The sequence below is a fragment of the Drosophila tropicalis genome, unplaced genomic scaffold, assembly GCF_018151085.1.
Source record: "Drosophila tropicalis isolate 14030-0801.00 unplaced genomic scaffold, ASM1815108v1 contig_158, whole genome shotgun sequence".
Taxonomy (NCBI): Eukaryota; Metazoa; Arthropoda; class Insecta; order Diptera; family Drosophilidae; genus Drosophila; species Drosophila tropicalis.
The window spans coordinates 14,288,050-14,310,633 of NW_027172602.1; the positions used below are offsets into that span (position 1 = coordinate 14,288,050).

General features: G+C 37.9%; 2 protein-coding genes across 3 annotated transcripts in view; one reads left to right on the forward strand and one right to left on the reverse strand.

The window, feature by feature from the left end:
- The window catches only part of Pde9 (phosphodiesterase 9), a 56,162-nt gene that overhangs the window by 30,462 nt on the left and 3,116 nt on the right, over nucleotides 1-22,584 (forward strand). For both annotated transcript variants that reach the window (XM_068283563.1, XM_068283562.1), the window contains exons 5-7: nucleotides 9,737-10,062; nucleotides 14,415-14,566; nucleotides 14,632-14,739. In XM_068283563.1, the coding sequence (XP_068139664.1) occupies nucleotides 9,737-10,062; nucleotides 14,415-14,566; nucleotides 14,632-14,739 (586 nt within the window). The remainder of the gene's footprint in view (nucleotides 1-9,736; nucleotides 10,063-14,414; nucleotides 14,567-14,631; nucleotides 14,740-22,584) is intronic.
- On the reverse strand, nucleotides 16,700-19,138 carry Nep6 (Neprilysin 6). Its single transcript, XM_068302624.1, has one exon. It carries the CDS (start codon nucleotides 18,938-18,940, stop codon nucleotides 16,850-16,852), a length of 2,091 nt encoding a protein of 696 aa, XP_068158725.1. The 5' UTR covers nucleotides 18,941-19,138; the 3' UTR covers nucleotides 16,700-16,849.

Here is a 22,584-nt window from a genome sequence, read left to right on the forward strand (position 1 = left end):
TATACACTTACATATATGTATATTGATATCGAAAGAGACTGGTGTCGGTATGATAATGTAAGTATTTCATCTGCTTACATATCATATCCAACTAATGGACGTGACTGCATGTCAAAATATAAAAACAACAAAAGCAGTAGCTGCAACAACTACAACAACAACACTCTGTTGTACAAGTCGCATACATACACATACATACGTATAAAAGGAGACAATGAGACAGAGAAAGAGAGCGAGGCAGAGAGAGATACAGGCATGGAGTAGTTGCCATTAAATTGGTATAAAATAAACAACACGTATAAATTACGACAACAGGAAAAAATAATATATGCTCTCTCTCTAGCTGGAGCATATATGTACATACTATATGGATTGGTTTGTATATGTATGTACGTCTGTGTGTATATGTTATGAATAAAATAAATAACCAAAAGAAATAACAGCAACAACACATGTGAGAAATATGCCAGGTGAAAACGCTGAAAAGGACAACAGAACTTGCACAAAATTCGATAAAAGACATAGAGTTAGAGGGGAAAAATGAAATGAAATAAGATGAAATCATATACGTGTGAATGTGTGACAATTGATTGACATTTTGGTTCCAGGTTTCTTTTACTGAAAATTCCAGCAACTTTCATTTAAACAAAATAATTATTTTCACTAAACAAAATGGTCGCCAACTCAACTAAATAATCAAGAAGTTGATTTTAATTAAACAAAGGTAGAATGCTAAAATCAAAAGAAATATGCATCAGCAATTTAAGTGGGGACAAAAGTTTACTTTGCGTTCGTACGTTTGTATGTACATGTGTATGTACTTTATTATTATTAATATAAATAGAGCAATATGCAAGGCCAAGCTTCTGGAAGGCAAATGATATGGATAGGCTCTTGGGGTATGTAGGTGAGGTCAGTTGGACTAGTGTCCAAAGAAAAAGTTTTCGTTTTCTACTGCTGCTGGGGTGCAACTTTAGAACTCGTAATTATGTTTATGTTCTAACTATGGTTTTGCCGTTTGCTTTCCAATTCTCGTTCATTTCTCTTTCCCTTTGTGCGTACGTGTGTGTGCGTGTGTTTTGTTGTTGAATCTTGTTTTATTATGCCAGCCGTGGAAATTCCCACGTAAAAGCTTTTGCTCTCTTAAGTATGCAACTTTTTGTAGAGGTGGCGTTCTACTTACATATTTTAAAATGAAATCGAAATATGTTATAAAAAAACTTTGATAGACGTATACAATGAAAAATGTTTAAGCCCATGTTTAATATGCTTAATTTTTGTTATTTTGGTTTTTTTTCCCCATACGGAACGGATGCTGCACAATCCTTTTATTTCATATTGTGCCAACATGAGTAGCAAACATTTCTTTAACTTTCTACATTATTTGCATTTTAAACGCTAAAGCAAACTCTTTATGACACATACATACATACACATATGTACGTAATACGAATACGTATATGTACGTCTGTATAGCGGTATGCAAAAGTTCGAGTTCAGGTTAAAAACAAAACAAGCCAACCTTTCATTTTGTTGCGTTGCGTTTCGTTACGTTTGGTTTGATTTTTATTTTGCTTTGTTTTTTTTTTTTTTTCGCTCCGAGCCCCAAACAACAACGCAAGAGGAGCAACAATGAGAAATCAAATTTGGATTTACCCCTCTGGCTGTATATACACAAGCCACATACACACACACACACACACACACACACACAAACCAGTGTAAAGGTGGATGAGCGTGTGTGTGTGAATATTGGTGTTTTTCAATATGGCCTGCGTTTTTAATTTACTGCTCGCTGCTGTCACGCCCTCACAGCAAAGTCAATACGTTGCCAATCATCACACATACATAAACACATGGATACCTCCCACCCAAGCACCCACGCACACACTAATTCACTCACCCCAAATACACGTTGTTGTTAAAATATATGCAAATGACTTCTATAACACATTAAATTTATCCAGCAACCATTCATTAAAATTAGGTATCCATTGAATAATCAAGAACTATATAAATTAGAATGCGAAATTTCAAAATCATCGTATCATAAAAAAGTATGGATGTGGCTGCAATTGAAAAATATTATTCTTCACCTATAAGCTGTAAAGGTGCTCCCAATAAGTATGCTAGGAATATCACATTTCGATTTGTTTTTGCCTGTTCTGTTCTTTTCTTTTGGATTACAATTTAACCTATCTTCAACCAAATTTAAGCTTTTAACGTATAATTCAAATTGTTGGCTAAATATCTAGTAGTTCATACTCCATACAGACATTGAAGAGGACACAAAATATGAGAAAGGCTTGCACGGCTTTTGTTTTAAATGACCTGATAAGATACTGTGAGTTAGTTAGCTGACAGGTTGTTGCTAAAGTTGGTTTTTATTAACTTTGGCTTTTGCTGATGTCGAAGGATTTGGCAATCAGCATGGGCGCACATTTACATTACCACAAATTTGAGCATATTCTCTGTGTCTATGTCTATGTCTATGTGTGTGTGTGTGTGCGTGCGTGTGTGTGTGTGAGGATTGAAGCTGATGATGCCTAGAGCCGGAAAATATTGCGATAAAAATCCATTTAGATGCGCAAATAAGCAAAAATCAACAAGGAAATTGACTTTGATGAGGAGAAATGAAAAGAATCTAGATAGATAAAGGCCGCAGGAGAATAAAGAGAACGATGATGATGACGATGGCATTGACAACCAGACACAATGGACCAACTCTCCTCGCCCCTCCCTATTTGCGCACACTCTTTCTCATTCTCTCTTACGGTCTAAGTTACATATGCGCTAATTTTTTTGACATGCTGCGTTGTCTACCATAATCATTCATAATCATCATCAGCATATAATAGACACCAGCCACGATTCCACTAAGGATACCAAAACAATTGTTTCCGTTTCGCATATTTTTCCAAAAAAGAGAAAAAAAAAAAAACAGAAAAACCAAAAAAAGGAAAGAAGGCAAAATATACAACAAATTTGACAGCTGTCAAAACTTGACTGCAGATCTCCCAACGGCCTCTACGCGCACATAATACATTTATTGACAGTTAAAGCAATTAAATTTCCCTTTCCCCATCGCTTTTTACTCTGTCTCCCTCTCCTGTTCTCTCTTCCTCTCTGTTCTCGCTTTGAGCCGTTCAAATTTTGTTGATTTACATAAATTTGGGGATCTGGGGATGCGACTAGAATGTGATAAATAAAATAAAATAAGCAGACAACAGAGGGAGAACTTCTGAGCACGACTTTAAATCTCAGTTTCAGATCCCGACCCCGCACCAAACTCAAGACCAAACCTTGTTAATTGCATTTCGGTTTACGTTTCATGTGCCCGACCTGAAAATTGCGTTTAAAATAATAATCAAGGATTTTTTCGGATTGTTAAAAATGGTAAGCAAGATGCAAATATCAACTCACAATCTGAATTTAAAGCAAATGAGGTTCAACGGATTAGAATCCTAGCAGAAACAAATCTAAACGACTAATTTTTTCCAATGAACCTTATGTGCTAGTTAACCTATCCAATCCATTTTTTCAACTATATGTCTCTATTGCAATAAAAAGAGGCACGGCTGCTGATACTGATCAAAAATCTATAAGATCGAAAATTTTGTCTCTGTGTTACAAATTCCAATCAATTTTAGAATACCCATTGCAAGGGTATAAAAACAGCATGGACTTCATTTGGGTTAAGCTATTAATTTGCAACAGGGACGCGAACGAAAAACCCGGAAAATGTCAACCGCGCATGTGTTTGCGGGGTGTGTGTGTGTGTGTGTGTATGTGTTTATATGTGCATGTGTGTTTGACTGAAAAAGATTTAAGTCTGCGCCATGGGCACAAGGAAAAGTTGGACGGCTGCAAGTTCTCTAAACTCATTTAATCAGCACAAAGCGTTTAATCTCACAAAATGTATTACCTACACACAGCCACCCACCAGCCCCCTTCTTCCTATATGTTTATGTTTGTTTGTATGTACAGACATACATATATATGTTTGTATGTGTAAGTATACCAACAGCAGCAAACGGGAAGAAGAATGTTTGCCAGAGTAAAAATTTAATCAGTTATAATGCACTTCATCATGAACTTGACGGACGCTCTTTGGGTTAGAGGTCGAGCCTCTTTGTTGCTTCTTCCTCTTTCTGCCCTGTTTTCTCTTTTTTCATGTTGTTGTTGTTGCTCTCTGATCCTTATTATCATCATTTGCTGCTCTGCTTCATGGCTGTGTAAGTTAAATAATGACAGAACATATAAAATGGATTGAACTGAAAAGCAGCAACAATTTGTTGAATTGAATCAATATAAAATTAATGCTGAAAACCAAACGGGAATCGGGCAATTTATCCAAGAAAGTTTCAATTAAAACTCACTCTCCAGCACCAGTCCTAAACATATCACGCATACGACGTGTTGTTCAAACAATTAGTAAGTGTCTTTTTCTCTCCTTTCATAGCTTCGACCTGGTATATTTCCACGTTACAATTAACTGAGGATAGTACGAGTAACATGTAAAATAAATAGTATAGCTAATATACACACACACACATACTCAAACGGCTAAAAATATATATAAGTACGGCGGAGCGTGTGCAAGGGAGAAGGACAAATACAACTACATATTTGGGTTATTAATAGTCAATGCCGACATCACCATTGTTGTTGGGTGTCGATTTGTATTTGTAAGGACAATGTCACAACACCAATAACAACACCATCGAACATCGTGAGAGGAAAATATTAATTACAAGTCAACGACAGTCAATTAAAAATCTGTTATGGGTTAAATGCTTGCTCTTTTGATAACAGCAATAACCATAACAAATGAAAACAAAATAAACCAAAAAAGGATTCAGTGATCAAAAACAATGCAAAAAAAGTTTCTTTAACAGAGCTAATTATGCAAGACAGCGAGAATGTTGATCAATATAATTATTTTGCAAGACGACAGCTTTAGTATTGATAAAGATTTCATTAATTTGAATCTACATTTCTTGCTTTTCCAGTTCGCCACAAAGAAGAAGGGGTTCTTTGATGAAATATGAAAGAGCAAAAAAAGTGTTTATGACTAAATCGGCTTGCTTTTCAATATTAGTTTAACGACTTTCTCATAAAATAAACTAGACTTGATTACAATACCCACAAACCACACCCTTTCAATACCTAACACAGCAGACTAGCTGAGTGTCAAAATTTGATTAAAACCGCTGCTTTTGATGTACTGCAAAAGAAGAAAAAAATGGCAAAGAGCCCAAGAGCAGAAACAGGAATCACAGAACAAAAAGCCCGAACTAAACTGAACTTAACCAAAATCCAGACCATTGCCATCCCAGGTGAGCACCACTTGGGGGCCACCTTGGGAGCCATACAACCACCCAAATACCCATCCACCCACATGTGAGCATGCCTTGTCGGCAGCTGCAAGCCAAACACTTTGTGGGTCATGGTTATAATTAATTTACTGCCACTTACAATTTTTAATTAAGCCGCCATGGTGTGTAATGTGTGAGTGTGTGTGCGCAAGCACAGCAAAGTGACTGCGGGAATAAGTGGGCGAGTGGGTGAAAAAGAGCCACAGCCACATCAGCAAATGAAATGGAAAGTGGTTTGAGTTTGGCTTCGCTTTTTCCTTTGAATTGGTTTTCTTAATAAGTTACAGATTGATTTGTCCAAGGCGAAACTCCTCAACCTCAGCTTTCGAATTTGTCTTTCATTTCCACTTTTAAACAGATAGACATTTTTACATGGCCTTCTACCTCTTTCGGTTTACTTTTTATTAATATTTAAGAGCCTAAACATAAGGTTTAAATTACTTTTAAGTCCGAGTTGGATAATATTTTAATTCGATATGTTATACGACATCTTAAGGAATAGTCTTCCGACTAGCTGACTAAGTGATCTACATTTTGTCCTCGAAAGTAGCTGCTTGATTTAGTTGCTATCTTTGGGGAATGATTCTTGACAATGCTTTTGTTTGTTTATCAAAAAAATTAAAGTCCCTCAACACTCCATTTCTTGTTCGTTTTTTCTTTGTTTTCATAAGAAATGGACTGCTCTTCAATTTTTTTTTCTCACAAAAAACATTTGCTTAATACACCTAGACTTTAAAGGTAAGTCTTGTGCACTTTAATAACAACAAACCCAACTACAGTCTACAGTATATATGTATGTATGTATTGCCTATTTGCTATCTGCCAACTGCTGTGTTCTACTTTTCCATCAAGAAAACTTCATCACTTTGTTTGCGTTAACATAAAATTGAATTACCCATCTACACGGCCGCAGCCTTTTTACACACGCACACAAAAATGCACACATACATACATGAAAGGACAGAGGGAAACAGTACTCCATTACGCTGACAATTTGATCGATGAATTCTGCAAACAAAAACTCATACCCCTAGCCCAAATGCATCGCGCTCCCTTTTCTTTTTCCGCACCGTCTTCCATTCACAACGCATTGCAGTGCAACGCAGGAAAAAAACATAAAAAGTAAAATTGGAGAAACTGTCATTGCGTTTCAGATGCATTTTCTTTCCTTTTTTGCTCCATTCAACAGCCTCAGCTGGAAAATGGAAAATATTAACTGTCAATTGCGTTACGCTTGCATCTTGCAGTCACTCACACCTTCACAAATATGTACCTGCACATACACGTTTAACCCAATTATCGTTTGGGATCTCTTCTAGTTGATTAGCAATCAAAGTAGTTGTGGAAACAAAAAGAAGATATCAAAAGAGCCAAATGAACAGGAATATTTTGTAGAGAGAAACAGAGAAACCCGAGGAATGATACTGAACAATAAAATTTGCTGCCAAATATTGCAATTGCATTAAAGCAGTGTGTGCGTGTGTTTTGGTGTGGTTCAACAGCAGCACCCCACTGCAGTTTGGTCAAGTAAGCAAACCATTTCATTGCGATTGTTTTTGAATATAAGCTTTTTTACCCTTCTTTAAACGAAACCAGAAATAAAATATTGCCAATTGCCAAATATTGCAATTGCATTAAAGCAGTGTGTGCGTGTGTTTTGGTGTGGTTCAACAGCACCCCACTGCAGTTTGGTCAAGTAAGCAAACCATTTCATTGCGATTGTTTTTGAATATAAGCTTTTTTACCCTTCTTTAAACGAAACCAGAAAAGAAAAACACCCTTTCCTTTGTGGTCTTGTCAGCCTTCAAGCTACTTTGGATTTAAACAAAACGAAAACCTCAGCGTTGAAAGACAGGGAAAGAGGAGAGAGAGTTGGAGGAGGAATGAAAACAAACACAAAATAAGTGCTGCAGAAGGAGAAGAAAAGGGAACGAGCGAAGATAAAATAAGGCTACTTCAAATTGTTGGCAATTATCTAAATGATTCTGATTTCTTCTCCAAGCAAGCAGCTATTAATCAATGCAAAAGGTAGCAGCTCATTTAGCATCGGCCTACCCGCCCCGTTTGACCTTTAGAAAAATCATTCATCCTCCATTCACATACTCTTCTATCCTAACCCGTCATATTCTATTCCATTCTATTGTATTTTTTGCTATCCTTTTTACTTGTTGTTCTTGTGTGTTGTGACAAATACCATTAATTATGCAAGTGTAATGGTGACATTGGTGATGGCCGTTAAAGGGTCGTCGAAGAAGTTGGCTATAGCGGGTACAAGCTCATAATTTCACGCCTAACAATATGCAATAAAATATGAGTGTTGAGCCTCCAATGAAAAAAAGGGGCCAAAACAAAAACCAAAGAAAAATAGAAAGAAAACCAAAGACAAAAAAAAGAATAAAAACTTCATTCTGTGGGTAAACGACTTTTGAATACCCTTCACAAACTAAATCCAAGTTATTTTGACTTAATTTAAAACTAACTAATACTTTTTACTTGGTTAAACGTAAAGCGTTTTATCCCACTGGCTAGAAAAATCTCACTAAGAGCAAATGTATCGGCACGAACGCGGATTTTTATGGATCTCAATAAAGGGTATCGAAAAAAAACCAACGAAAAAAGCTGACCAGGTTGATTATGGCCACATTATGTATAAAAGTTGTTGTTGTTCTCCTTTGGTCCCCTTTTTTTCCTTTTTCGGTTTGGTTTGTGTTTGTGTTTGTATACCATACAGTCATAGGTTGAAATGGTATATTAAAGTCGTAAAAGTAACATTTTTGTCCCTTTCCACCCCTCCAAGACTAAATACTCGCTTAAAGAAAAACTTGTTTAAAAATAGCCAAGTTACACACATAAAGGTTTTTCAGTATGTAATTCATGAAAGCGGAATTGACTCGTTGGCCGGTGATGGCGCTAGAGTGCCCCTGCGATTGTAAGAGGGAGCGAGATACATATGCAGCCACAAAATGTTGTATACATTTGGTCTTATGAATTTTAACCAGTTGTTTCACTTGGTGCATGGTATAAGAAAGTCGGCGACGGCTTGTTTACTTTTTTATGTGTTCTGTTTCGTGTTTGTGCTGTGTTTAACCTAATAACCCCCGTCGGTTGTTCTGTTGTCTAATTAATTAATGGATTGTAATTAATTATTTAACACAATGTTCAGCCATTCTCATAACCTGGGTACGCAGCTGCCACTTCTGTCTTTCGATAGAAAAAGCACATTCAATATGCAACAAATGACAAATCCTGCTGCCATACAATTGGTGGAAAAGGAAAGTGAAGATGTTGTTATTTTTGTTGTTGTTTGTTATGTTGCTTGTAAATTAAGTAACCCAAAATGGAAATGATTATTGAGTGATTCGACAGTAAAGATATCTCTGAATGCAGGAAAACTACATAATTATCATTGTATTTATCTGATCTCTCTAAGCCTGTCTTGTAATCGTGGCTAAGACAGCTTATCAGATTACCAGAAGCAACACATGCAGAGATGCCGCAATGTCCAGGTTTTTTCCTTTATATTGATACCAGTTTACAGCTTTGATAAAAAGAGAAAGAAAGAAAATTAACTAATTTGAATCACACCTGTGTGTGTGTATATGTGTGTGACAGTTCCTGTGCAATTGCCTTTGTGTATTGTTTGTTTTCCTTCTACTTTCTTTCTGTTTGGTTTTTCATTCGATGCTGCCGATGGTGCTGCCTCTACTTCATTTCCATTCATCGGCGCGTGCGGCCGATTGAAAATTTAATTTCCCGCCTATGGCACAAAAATCGAAAAACGGAAAGCACATCAAATGTTGATGACGTGAATGGTGTGGTGACCGAGGGAGGGGATGTATTTCCTCCTACCTGCTGCTGTCCGAGTGGCCGTCTCTCAATCTCAGTCTAAATCAGAGTCCGGGCCAGAGTATATTTCCGACATTTCGTTATGGACTTTGATTTGGTTGCGGTGACACTGCTATTACTCCACTCCTTACTACGGGCAGGGGCCAATTCATCTTGCAAACATCCAAATTGCTATGACTACACCCTCTAATCCTCCTCCTTTTCCATGTCCTTCTGTTCCTTTATGGCCACAATCAGTTACTGAGTTCCAACTTCAAACTATATTTCCTGTTTCAATTTGTTGATTTATTTATTGCCGATAGTCCATGTGGATGATGATTATGTTAATTGCAATGATAATGCTGATGATGATGACGATGATGCTGATGATTATTATGATAATAATAATGTCTGTCAACAAATTTCCGCTTGACTGAAGTTTGATATCACATTTGCCTAAAATTTTGATCACCTTCACCTTTTTTTCTAATTTTGCTGATGTATTTGATTTGCTGCTGTTGTTGTATTTGCAGGCCTCTCCAAGCGGCCATTGGGGCCACCGCATCGTAAAAGCAGTCTACCAAAGCATCAGGAAGTGAAGCGTCGCTTTCTGGAAATTTGTGATACCAATTTCTCCGACGAAGTGAAGGCAGCATTACGTCTGCCAGCTTTCGATTCGTACGAATGGAGCGATGCGGATGTTATCCATCTAATGCAGACCATGTTCATCGAATTGGGTTTTATTGAGAAGTTTAGCATACCAGTTGATACGCTTCGGGAATGGCTTTATGAGGTATACAAACACTATAACGAGGTGCCCTTTCATAATTTTCGGCATTGTTTTTGCGTAGCCCAAATGGTAAGTGTCGCCCGGAGATATTTTAACTAAATTTATTATTATATTTTGAGACAAAACTAAAACTACAGATGAAATTAAAACTTATCAAAAAATTTCATTCATAACTAGATTCAAATATTATTTTAAATACTTATTTTAATACTGAAACATACACATCTATATGCATGTAGAGTAAATCTAAGATATAGTCGATTCCAAAAGACCAATCGATACCCGAATTTTGTGTTAAAATTATATTTTGAAAAATTAAAATGTGAAAGAAAATTATGATATGACGAATAGTGATTGGAAGGTCGTAACATGTTCGCCTTTCGCAATCGATACAATAGAAAACAAGAGTATGTACAAAAAACTATATACATCAGCTGCAAAAAGTTATATAAATATATACATATGTACATAGAATATAGAGGTGAATTCATACATACATATTTCTTTTTTTGTATAAAGCGACCGATGAGACAATGTTGAACAATGAGAGCCGCCTAGTTGTATGCAACACAAAAATAAACTAAAAGCGCCAAAGGGCAAACCAACACAAATAAAAACGGACACGGATATGCCCGCCATGCACAAACACACACTCACATATGACTGAGGGGTAATGGTTGTCTAAGGGCTGATGGGTTGGTAGAGTGGTTGTAACGCAGTGGGCAAGGCCTATTTTTACTGCCAAGACGCCAAGATACAAAACAAAAGACAAACAAGACAAAATTTGTTTTTTTTTTTCGTTTTTGTTTTCTAAATAGCAACACTTTCTGCTTTTTTGCTTAAATAACCAAAAAAAATAATAATAAGAGGGTTGGGGCTTGTATAAACCTGCAAGTTTTCCGATAACACTTTTCTTACCTACAGGCGTCACAGCGGAAAAACGCTTTAAAAAGTAAAATTTCCGCGGTCTGAGATGCTATGTTCTATGCATTGCACACTTCTGACCAAAGTTAATATACCTGTTTTTGCAAGGGTATAAAAAAGACGGGAAAGTGGTGACGCGAATGGCAAATGAAAAAGTGATAAAGTCAGAGGGAGATAGATAGAACTGGTCACTTACACACACACACACACTCTGCATGAAAATAGTCCTGACTGTCAGTGGGTCAGTTCACGATTTCCCTTACGCCCCTCCCATTTGCGAAAAAAAAATGCTTAGTCCTTGTCTATGTTTTTACCCCACCTCCTGCAGGCTGTGGCTCAACTCGGCTCATCGACCCACTTGGCTGCTCAAGTGCCAAGGAAACACATATTTCTCTTTTTTCCCCTCTCTCTATCTCTTCTTCTCCTTTTCTTTCTCTTTCTATTTCTTTTCATTTCATTTTTCTTTCTTGGCCAACTTTTTAACCTACATTTGGGTTTTATTCAGCTTTCTTGTTGCTGCTTATTGTTATTATTATTATATACATACTTATACAATAAGCACTTAACATTTTCTTATATGAAATATACATTTTTGGCCACATTAAGCCAAAAGACTGCATTTCAAGCAGTCAATTGAAGGAAGCTGCTAAGAAAGGAAAAATAAAAAGAAAGTTCGCATTTCAGAGAGCGTAAAAGTAGAGGAAAAAACTTTAATAAATTATATTTCACACACACATACACTGGCAAGGCCAAGCATAAAATGTGCAACAATAGCAAATAATAGAATCAGAAGACAGAGAGTGAGAAGGTCAGAGAAGGATGTCATGAATTTCTATCTTTTGCTACAAGCAATTGTTAGGCATTACGCATACGCACTGCGGTCCGTCTGAAGTTTCAGCAACAGACAACGGTCGGCAAAAGGATTAAAAATTGCATTATGATTATTATTGTTATCATTATTATTTTTATAACTACTACTGTTATTGTTGCCAATGCCATTGTTATTGTTTTTGTTTTTGGCACTAAATCTGTTGGCCTTCAAACGCATTATGCTCGAGACCATAGGCTCTCTCTCCCTCCCTTCGGTTCTGATTCCTGCTAACTATCACAGCCTTACCATTAAACCATTAATTTAAAAAATATAAGAAAAAACATTCCCACAAAAACATTTTGGTGACGTGTTCAGTCCGACATTTATAATGTTTTTAGTGTTCTGGCCCTATCAATACGGCTAGATATCGGAATTAATACACGGAATACAATAAAAATGTTTGTGGGGCTGCATAATAAAGCAGCTTTTAAACTGAATCCCCCATAGAAATATTTTTATTTAGTTTTATTCAATACCCTTTGCTCTTAGTAGCCAACAGATGGAATATAAGGGCAGAACTATTATTCCTCTATTTTCATACCTTGAATATCCTTACGTGTTACAGGAAATCGGAAAGTTGAGATCACTTAGCTGTTTCTCAAATTTGAGGATTTCATAAGTTTTATTGTATGTCAAACATTTCGAACTACAACAGTGCGGCAGCAGAGCTAACAATAACATCACACATAACAACACATCTGTTCAAAGGGCACCCCTTCCGATTGTCCCTTACCCTTCGTGTCCGTTAGGAACCAAACTAAGCTGTAAAATGGCCGCTATGCATACATATGTGATGGCGCGTATTTTACAATTCAATGGGCGGCAATTTGCATAGGCGTGGGACTCCCATATGTACGTACGCGTGTGTATGTGCGTATATGTGTGAGTTTGTATCAGGACAGGACATGACAGGGAAGCCGTTAAGCGGCTTTGCCTCAACCAGCAACCAAAAGAAGAGCATACACAAAAAAAAGAGGAAACATAAAAATAAGTCGAATAAAAGGAACGAGAGAAATAAAAGTCACAATGAATTATTGAACAGAACAGAACAGAGCAGAGACGAAGTGGGAAAGGGTGGCGTAATGTGGCGGAAGGATGCTAAACGTTAGGGGCGCAGATTGAGGGCATGGTCTAACACTTTGACTAATTTCCAGGCAAATGGTCAAAGTGCAGTCGCTCTTGTTGTTGTCGTCGCTGATGCAGTTGATTTCCCTTGAAAGTTTTCAAATTCCTATGAGAATGAATCAACCATAAAGATGGAGTAAAAGAGGGAAAGTATGGATTCCCACTAGTCTCTCTGTGTGCATCTGTTTTTGTTGACAATGAATTTAGATAAACTTGTGAAATTCCAAATGCAAACAGCATTTGCATTTGCATAAATTTATAGCTACCCCCCTCCGTCGAGCTCACTGCGTCCCCTTACCCGATACATTGACTGCTTAATGGCAAAGTAAACGCAGAGCCGGCAGCAGCAGCGCCAAAAGTTGTGCAACAACTTTTACTACCACTCGTCTCAATGTCTCTATGCCCCCGTCCACATCATGCTCTTCACCGCACACCCATACACTCTGACAGAATCACAGGAACAGTGCAACTTTGGTGCGCAGCAAAGCGCAAAGCAAACTTTACGCTGCTTTTGTATTTCAAAAAGCTTCAATTGAACACTGTTGAAATTCCTTAAGGGTCTTGGAGCAAGTCATTTTCATTTGCAACAGCAACAGCAACAGAGGCAAGACCTGAAAAAGCAGCAGCAACGACGTCGACGATGACGACAACTTTGCCAATGGCAATGTCAAGGAAAGTAGATAGCAGCTTGTTGGGTAGTGTTGGGTGTTTCGGGTGCTTCAATGCTTGGATGGTTCAATGAGGTGGGTAACTCGTAATTGCAAAGGTTTCGCTGCAGACAAATTAAGTTGGCACACAGAGTATAGACAGAGACAGAGACAGAGAAAGTGACTGAGTGACTGAGTGACAGAGATACAGATGTTGCTGACATGGCTGCCTTCAACTTTATTTACCTGCCCTGCATTTGGCAGCGGTAAAAAAAAAAAAAAAACTTTAACTACATCCAATGCGGTTTACGTTAAATGGCTTGTAACATTAGACAAAAAACCTCAGGAGAGAATTGCTCTAAACGAAGTCAATCTAAACAAATCGATGACAAATGATTAGCCTTTTAAAAACGTACCATGATTATATATCATTAAATGTTAACATAAAGTTATTATTATTCTAATTGTTATTATCAGTACAAAATATAGTTGTAAACAATCAACTTTGGTAATCGGCTAGGTAAACACCAGATTCACAATAGCTTGGGACATAAACCCGGATACTTCTTAACGTGGATAACTCATGTACCGAGGAATGGAAATATTGAATGACATTGTGGTGTCTTGTCCAAGACTAAATTATTAATTAATCATCAATACTAAAAGGATCAAACAATACATATCCCGACCCCACTAAATGAACGCAGTTTTCTGTTACGTTAACTTTTTAGCAGTAATTGCAACTGAATCTAGTTTTAAGGCCTCTGAGTTCAAAGTTATTACATAATAAATTTAGGCAAGAAGTAACCTAATTAGTTATAATTTGTTTATTCTCTGTCTTGTCATTTCTGCAGATGTATGCCATAACACGTCAAGCGAATCTTCTAACCCGTATTGGGGATTTGGAATGTCTTATACTATTGGTGTCATGCATTTGCCATGACCTGGACCATCCAGGATATAATAATATCTATCAGATAAATGCACGCACTGAACTAGCACTCAGGTAATTTGGATACATAGTTAGACAGAATGTTGCAAGAGTATAAGAATTTATTTGTGATTTTTCAGATATAATGACATTTCCCCGCTAGAGAATCATCATTGTTCGATAGCCTTTCGCTTGCTGGAGCATCCCGAATGTAATATATTCAAGAACTTTAGCCGTGACTCCTTCAAGTAAGTGTGAGAAAAGCAACAACGAAGAAAACATGGAAAAAAGGCAAACTCCAACTGAGTGTGCGAGTGTGTGTGTGCGCGCCTGTATGTGAGTGTGCTGTTATTGCAAGTCAGTTGAAACACCAAAGGCAATTAATTTGCCAACTTTACTTGGGCTGGGCCACTTTATGCGCGGCACGTACGAAATGGTGTTGCATTAAATGTTGCCCCATTGCCGTGGTAATTAACAGTTGCCAGCTGCAACGGCGTTTTCCACTCCAACCTCCATCCGTTTTGTATACCTTGCAACAATCCCTGTTCGGACAAGCTGACTGTAAATTGTATTGATTTGGTATTAAGCGAAAAAACAGAAAATAAAATCCCAGAGAGGTTTAAAACAAAAATTAAGGAAAAAGGTTTCACTTAAGTGGACGATAGCCAAAGTCAACGGAAACATAGCCAACGAACCTACATATGAGATTGTCCTTGCTACTATTGCAAAATGCATGCGAAATACGTTGCGTTTACGGTAAATGGGGATTAAGCTGTAAACCGCTACCACCATCTTCTTCTTCATAAAAAAATATTCAATAGAACAATTCCACGCATTTTCCTCCTTTGACCTGCCCTGATAATGTACTTAGTTACTCTGTTATACACGTCTTTACATGGACAATTTTTAAAGCTGCTTCTTGTACTATCCCTAACGCAAAAGGCTTCACTGATGATGATAATGATGTTGGTGCTGATGGTTATACTTATTATGAGCATCCATCAGTAGCAACAACGTCATTATGTAATATTGTAATCAACAGCAGTTTGTCGTGCTCTTAGCAATTTCTTCTTATTTCGCTTCGTTTTTTCTCCATATTTTTTTTTGTATCATCTTCATTCCTTTCATGCTTGCTATTCGTCTGCATCATCATCGTCAACGTGCTGTGCTTGCTTTGCATAAACTATTGCATACTTTTGGGAGTTTTTGATGGCAAAACTTTTCCATAAATACATATGTATATGTAAAAAAGCATGGAAATACTATATTAGTACTTATATAAGTACAGAGAGAGAGGGAGACAGAGTGAGAGATAGAGAGAAAGAAGACACGGGAAATAAAGATAGAGAGAGCAAATGATGAGCGAATACTAAAAGTTGTCAGTTAGTTATCATTACGATTATTCAACATTATCATTGCACAAACACAAGTAGCTTGGTGGGAAAAATCTTAGTTTCTGAAATCGCCAGACTCGAGCGACTGGCCCCACACACACACACAGCAAATTTGAATGCTTAAATTGGGGCAATTGATTGAATGCACACAAAAAAAATGGCACACAAATTTTTGTTATGCTGCAACATTTGTTGCAACAAGTTTTATGCTATGTTTCTTGCTTCGTGTCGTTGTGTGGGATTTATATTGTTGATTTTACGTGGTATACCTATGTATGTGCAGACGTATAGGGTACGAAATATGTATACTTTTGCTTTGCCGCCCACTTGCATCCAAACCTATTTTTATTCTTGCTGGTATATTTTCGTTTGCTCGTTACGTTACGTTTCATTTCGTTCGTGTTGCAACTGAATGTGTATGTGCATTTTATGTGTGTGTGTGTGTGTGTGGGTAAGAAGGAGGACAGCAAAAGCACAACAAACTATGTTCCGTGTGGCTGCATTTCATTTGATTGCGGCCAACCGCCATTTTCGAAACAAGAACGAAAAACGAGAAATACTTGTGTATATAGGCATATATGCGTCTGTGTGTATCCTGCGTGTGTGTGTATTTATGGTGTTTGTGTCCCTCCTATGGGCGTGTGGCAAATGCAACAATTTGTAACATAGTGTCGTTTCCTTGTTTTCCCCTAAACTAAGCCAAATTGGGAGGTCTTTAAAGCCAAACTTTTTGACCCAATCCCTACCCAATTTCACATATGAAACTTTAAGCTAATCAGTCAATCATCAGTGGATAGTAATTTCCTACTATGTATTTTTGTCGTTGATAAGCTGATTTTTTATTTTTATCTGAATTTTTTTATGTTCTTGCCTCTTTATTGATGTATTAGTTGTATAAATCGGCGATCCATCTCTTTCATATTGGACTTCATCGCCTTAATCGTGCGCCTAGTTTAGAGTCTGCCTACCAAATGCGACATTTGTCTCTTGGATCCATGGCACTGCCCACTTTGCATTGAAAGGCTTCAGCGAATTCGGGAAAGTTACCAAGCACATTGTTGACACGTTCCCGATGCGAGGCATGCAGTTGTGTACCTACAGATGATGAGGTACCCGCCGCCTGTCCACACCAATTTTGGGCAAACTTGATGAAGAATTTTCGGTCCAGAAAGGTAGTATTAGCGAATGGGTTTTTCTGTTCCTGTTCCTGCTGCTGCTGGTATCTGTGTCGATATGTCTCAAATGCTAGACGCAAACCCTCACTGTCCGCAATATTCTCGTTAATAGTCAATGTAGCATTGCTATATCTTGTGCCCAGATAGCATCCAGCACGCAAACCGAATCGTATAATGGCTCTTGCTGGCCATTGGCCATTAGCCAAGCTGCCATCGGCATCATAATTGATGCCATCATAGTCGAAAGCATGAATCATCTCATGGGCCAGTATATAGCCCAAGCCTGCGTCAATAGGGGCGCAGTTGTCAATCAATGGGGAGCGAAGTAGACCCATTGGCAAAACAATGGCATTAAGACTAAGACGATAATAGGCATTAACATCTAATGGCCCGGATGATATTGAGTTGGCGCTGGTACTGGAACCGGAAACAATGCAGGGTAAATGAACACAATCTAGAACCTCACGAAACTGCAAGAGAGTCTCGCGTTTTGATAAACTCAGTAGATTCTCATCATAGTTGCTGCTAAGTGGTAGCAGATGACTGCCACCGGCGGCGGCGGAGGATGATGGTGGTACTCTTTGTCTAGGCTCTTCTGACCAGGGTTGGATCAGACGCATGGCCCGCAATTTATCTCTGGCCCTATTTTGGGTGACTAAATCTCGATCAAATATAGTTGTTTCGTTTAGTAGGCGCTCGAACTGCAGTTTGAGATTGATAAAAAGTTGCTGCACACGATGAATCATTACTGCATGAGCATCTTCCACTCCATCTGCCTTTAGTTCTTGATGGTAAAGTGTATATTGTAAACGAGCCAATTGGCGTGGCAATAAATGATTAACCTTGTCAAGGCATTGCTTTCGCTGTTGACTTATTGTGGCATCCTCATGTGAATGCAACTCAAAATGTATGGGCAATTGCAGAAGCATCCAAGTAGACAAGATAAATTGATCTGCAGAATGTAGCAAACGTTGGAGTCCTTTAAGGTAAAGCATATCCGCCACAATCAATATTTCACCGTGCGCCTGTTGTTCAAGTAAAGCATCGAAATATTCTTGCAAACGCAACTGAGGCAGATGGATTAACAATTGACGCAACATTTGCGGTTCGCGCAGCACCAAAGACTGATCGGCATCCATCTGGGCATTGCTGTTCAATGCGAGACTTCGTAACTGTCGCTCGAAATTTACCAGTTGTTCGGCTAGAGACGCGGCTCGACGCACCTTAAGACCCATTTCAAGGAGTAAATATTTTAAATACCTTTGATGCAGAAACTCGGACTCCTCATCGGACAGTCGATCGAATGTGGGTGCGAGCATATAGAGAATCTGTTGCTCGGAGGCCTGCCAATTGGCCTGCACCACTAGGCGCCACAGACCCTGGGCTCCATAGCCGCGTAAGGCAGCATTGGCTCTGGCCCAATCGAAGGGTTTTTCTGGTGACGCTGTTGATGATTGGTTGGCCAGGAAGAAAATAGGCCATTCAATGAAGGGCAGTTGCTTCAAAGCATCCGTATAGACGCGCAGTGATTGACGTCCGGCGAGGCAACTGGCATAGAACTTGACCAACTGTTGATGCTCATCCGGCTTCTCCTCCAGATTTTCCTGCAGCTGCTGCCTCTCAAAATATCTAACTATTAGTTGCCTGTTGAGGGCTCTCATCTGTGTACGCATATCATGGGCACCCAAGGAGCGCAGTTCATGGGATACATACCAATTACCACAGGCATATTCATAGAAGTTTTCGCATTGCGCCTTGCTGGTATCCAGTTGATCTTCTATCTGTTGTTGGCAATTGTTATTATCTGATTTTAGTTCCGCTTGGCAAACAATCAAACAAATAAACAGATAAAGCCATCGGAAGATCCTTTGCGTTGTCATGATTTTCTGTGATTCCTTGGCGACGGTTTTCTCTCCTTTGCAACAAGTAAAGTTTAATTTACTTTTTGTTTAGTTTTAGCTGCGTCTGTTTACTCTACACGACCAAAGTTGTGTGTTTGCGTTTCTTTAGAGTTGTTTTTTTTTATTTTTTTTTTTTTTTATACGCGGCTGAGGTTTCCGCGCTGTTCGGTGCTATTCGGTTGGCTATTCGTTGATAAGCACAGTATCAACATTTTTCTACTGATAAACCGACGACTGACATTCAGGTTGGCGCAATGCCAATGCGAATGCCCAATTCATCCTCTCTCAAACAACGAGGGTTGTCACACAGTTTTCATTTGGTTGTGTTCACGTCTTTGAGTCCGAAGTGAATTAATTAAAAAATGCTTTTAAAATGATATTCTTGTACCAAACTGGAATAATTTTTATTACAGAATCGAACTTAAAAATCGATTACCGATATTTATATTTAAGAGCACTTCTAAACCCTATTGTAAAATCATTCGTTTTGTTTACTATGGAAAAGCATAAACAATATTTACCATACCCCATATATAGTCGATTAGGTTTTCAATGTCAGATTCAAAGGTTAATCTAATTTTGATTCGTTTGAATCGATGACCAACCATTTGACGAGCTTCGATTTCTAGATGAAACATGAGTTTTTAAAGTCAAGATACATGCCTGGAAAAAGCGAATTGAAGAGAAAAGAAAATAATGAGAAAAGCCAGTGACAATAAAGCAAAGCCAAGGATGCAAATGAATGCCAGGCCATGACTACTTGTTTACTTTCTCTCTTACTTTTTCTTGCTGGTTTTCTCTGTTTTAGCATCGGTTTTTGTTCTTACAAGAAATCAAACCAACTATCCTTGGTTGCCATCTGCCCTTTATGTATGTCCAAGCTTTGATTTGAAGTGTATGCAAACACATACATACATATGTATATGTTTGTGTAGGAATGTGTTTTGTGTGTTTGTGGGTTTGTGGGTTTGTATGTGTGTTAGTTTGTTGTGTGCGAATGCATATCGCATGCTTGGCAAGTGTAAAATTGTCTCTCAACATTATTAAAAGCCGCATCTCACAGCGAGTTCAGGGAGCTCATTGCCTGCCTCTCTGGCAAATCTCATCAATAGACAGAGAAGAAAAGAGGGGGAGGAGATTCCACACAGGGATTCATTTAAGATTGAGGCGATTGGAATTGATATTGGGCTTAAGCTTCTATTCGGTGGGAGGGCCGGCCAGCACAGATGTGTAGCTAATTTAATTTTACGTGGCGTATAAGCGATGATTAATTGATTACACGTGGGCGGCTACCTTCAGACTCTTATTCTCGGTCTCCCCTCTGTACCTAACTGCTTTGATGTCCTTGAACAAAAGAAGAACAACTAAATCAAATATATTTAATTGGCTCATCGAATAAGTTACAGTATCTTTGATCAAATAAAATGCCATTATATTCAAATTTGCCAGCTCTCGCAGCTGTAGCAAAAACTAATGCATTCATATTAGAGTCAATACAAAATCAGTTAGTTAAATACAACTTTTATGGCACGCCGGTTTTGTGTGTATCAAAACGTGTCGCAAATTACCTAACTCCAAATTTGTTTATATTATTTATAAGCTGTTACATATTCAATCAATCAGTATTACAACGTACGAAGCCCTTCCAAATTAACGATACCTGCAGTTAAGTAATTGTTGAGAATTTGCAATATTCTTTTAAGTGTCATATACTCCTAATCAATTTAAATGTATATGTGCATGTGTGTGTGTACAAGAGAGTGGCACCTTGTAACAACTTTCAATTAATTAGTACTCATTTGACTCCAGCAAAGGACCCACTCGACAACCCACCGCATTTGAATTGAGTTTTAATTACCAACAAAGCAAATATTTTGGACCTAATCAAACCGAATCCAACTTAAGCTGAATCCCAACAACAATGGACAAAGCAATAGGACTAAAGTCCAGCTATGGAATGGGAAATGCAAATGCCAGAGCATAGAGCAGCAGCCAGAAAGGGATTACCAATGGCTTTCGATATTGCAATTTGCAAAACTGTAACTGAAACTGCAACTGCGACTGCAAAATGGGATTTGGCCCAATTGAACGTTTGACATCATAATAGGGAGTAGCATGTACAATGTACATACATATGTATTGGTATATATCTCCGTGTCTGTCATTATTTCTGTTTATACCTTCTTCTTCTCCTCTTTCTCTCTGATTCGGATTTATTCGATAAATTTATTAAGTACATGAGAGCCGTCGTTAATTAATAATTTCTATTGTTAAAAACTATTGATCAGCCGGCATAATTTCAATCAGTTTGATAATTTCTCTTTTCTTTTGCACTTGATTCCCAAAATCCAGTCCTGTTTCCGGCATCTCTCCTCACATGCCCCTGTCTATGGCTTTCATTGCTTTGCCTTGCCTTGGAGAGGCAATCTGTCTGCCAATCGGATTAAATCGCATTAAATATTGAAATGCAGATGAATATATATTTACTTTGCTCAATATTACCTTCGAACATCATCACTTATTTACTCTTCATAATTGTATAATAATTATTTGCTGCAATAATTGATAGAAAGAGACAAAAAGAGGAGAAAGATAGGGAAGCCACGTAACTTGATGTAAAAGTTCAGATTTTACACTCAGTCCTGCATCAGTTTTTGAAGTGATCTACCTTAAACAGAATTTACATGGTTACAGTTGGCCAAAGTTTTTGATAAATGATAAACAAGATTAGCAGGATGAGTCGGTGTGTGTATTTGTGCTTGCTTGTACCTCAAGTGAAAGTTTTCTCTGCCTAAGAATGGCAACTATTATGCGCTAATTATGAGAAGCACCAAATAAACTAAACTTGAAACTAATTTGCAATTTTCCCCAACTACTCCCTTGCCGCCATAACCCTGCTTTATCTCCTTCTTTTATATTTCTTTCCGCCATCGTCTCTTTTCCACACTCACTCTCTTATACTTTGCTGATGATTTATATTTTTTGGTTTTGATTATGTAGAAGCATCTGGGCTTTAAATTTTATCCGTGTTCACGGGCAGCCTTCATTAGTTAAATCATTATTACCATAATCATAATCAGCATCCAGAGTGTCATTATCATCATAATCTTGTTGAATTTTGATTGAAATTCTTGCTATCCTATACCTGTATACATGTACATATCTTCCCATCACCATCTCACTCTTCATCAATCTGGCTGTTGCCCAGGCACTTTTTCCTTGATTATGTAATTAAAATGTTTACATTTTTTCATATTAATTACAGGCGCTTCTTAGCTTAGCTAAATTCAAAGAAACACATATATATGTATCTATATGTACCTACTCCTTCTGTATAGGCATCTTCTTCTTTTCAACTGAACAGGCCATCCTGTTGGGCATCTGAACTGAACATAATTCATAAGACAAAATGTTTTTTGAATTGAATTGATAAAAAAAACGTGAAATAGATGGATCCATGGAATTTCTGTATTAATAAAAATAAATCTTTCCTATATCAGTTCACAGGGAGAACATTGAAATCTACTGCAGGCTCACTATCCGAGACTTGAGTTGCTTTCTGCTTCAGCATTCAGCTTTTGTTGCAGCCCTCTTCCTTTTCTTAAGGTAAAGGGAGGAAAATA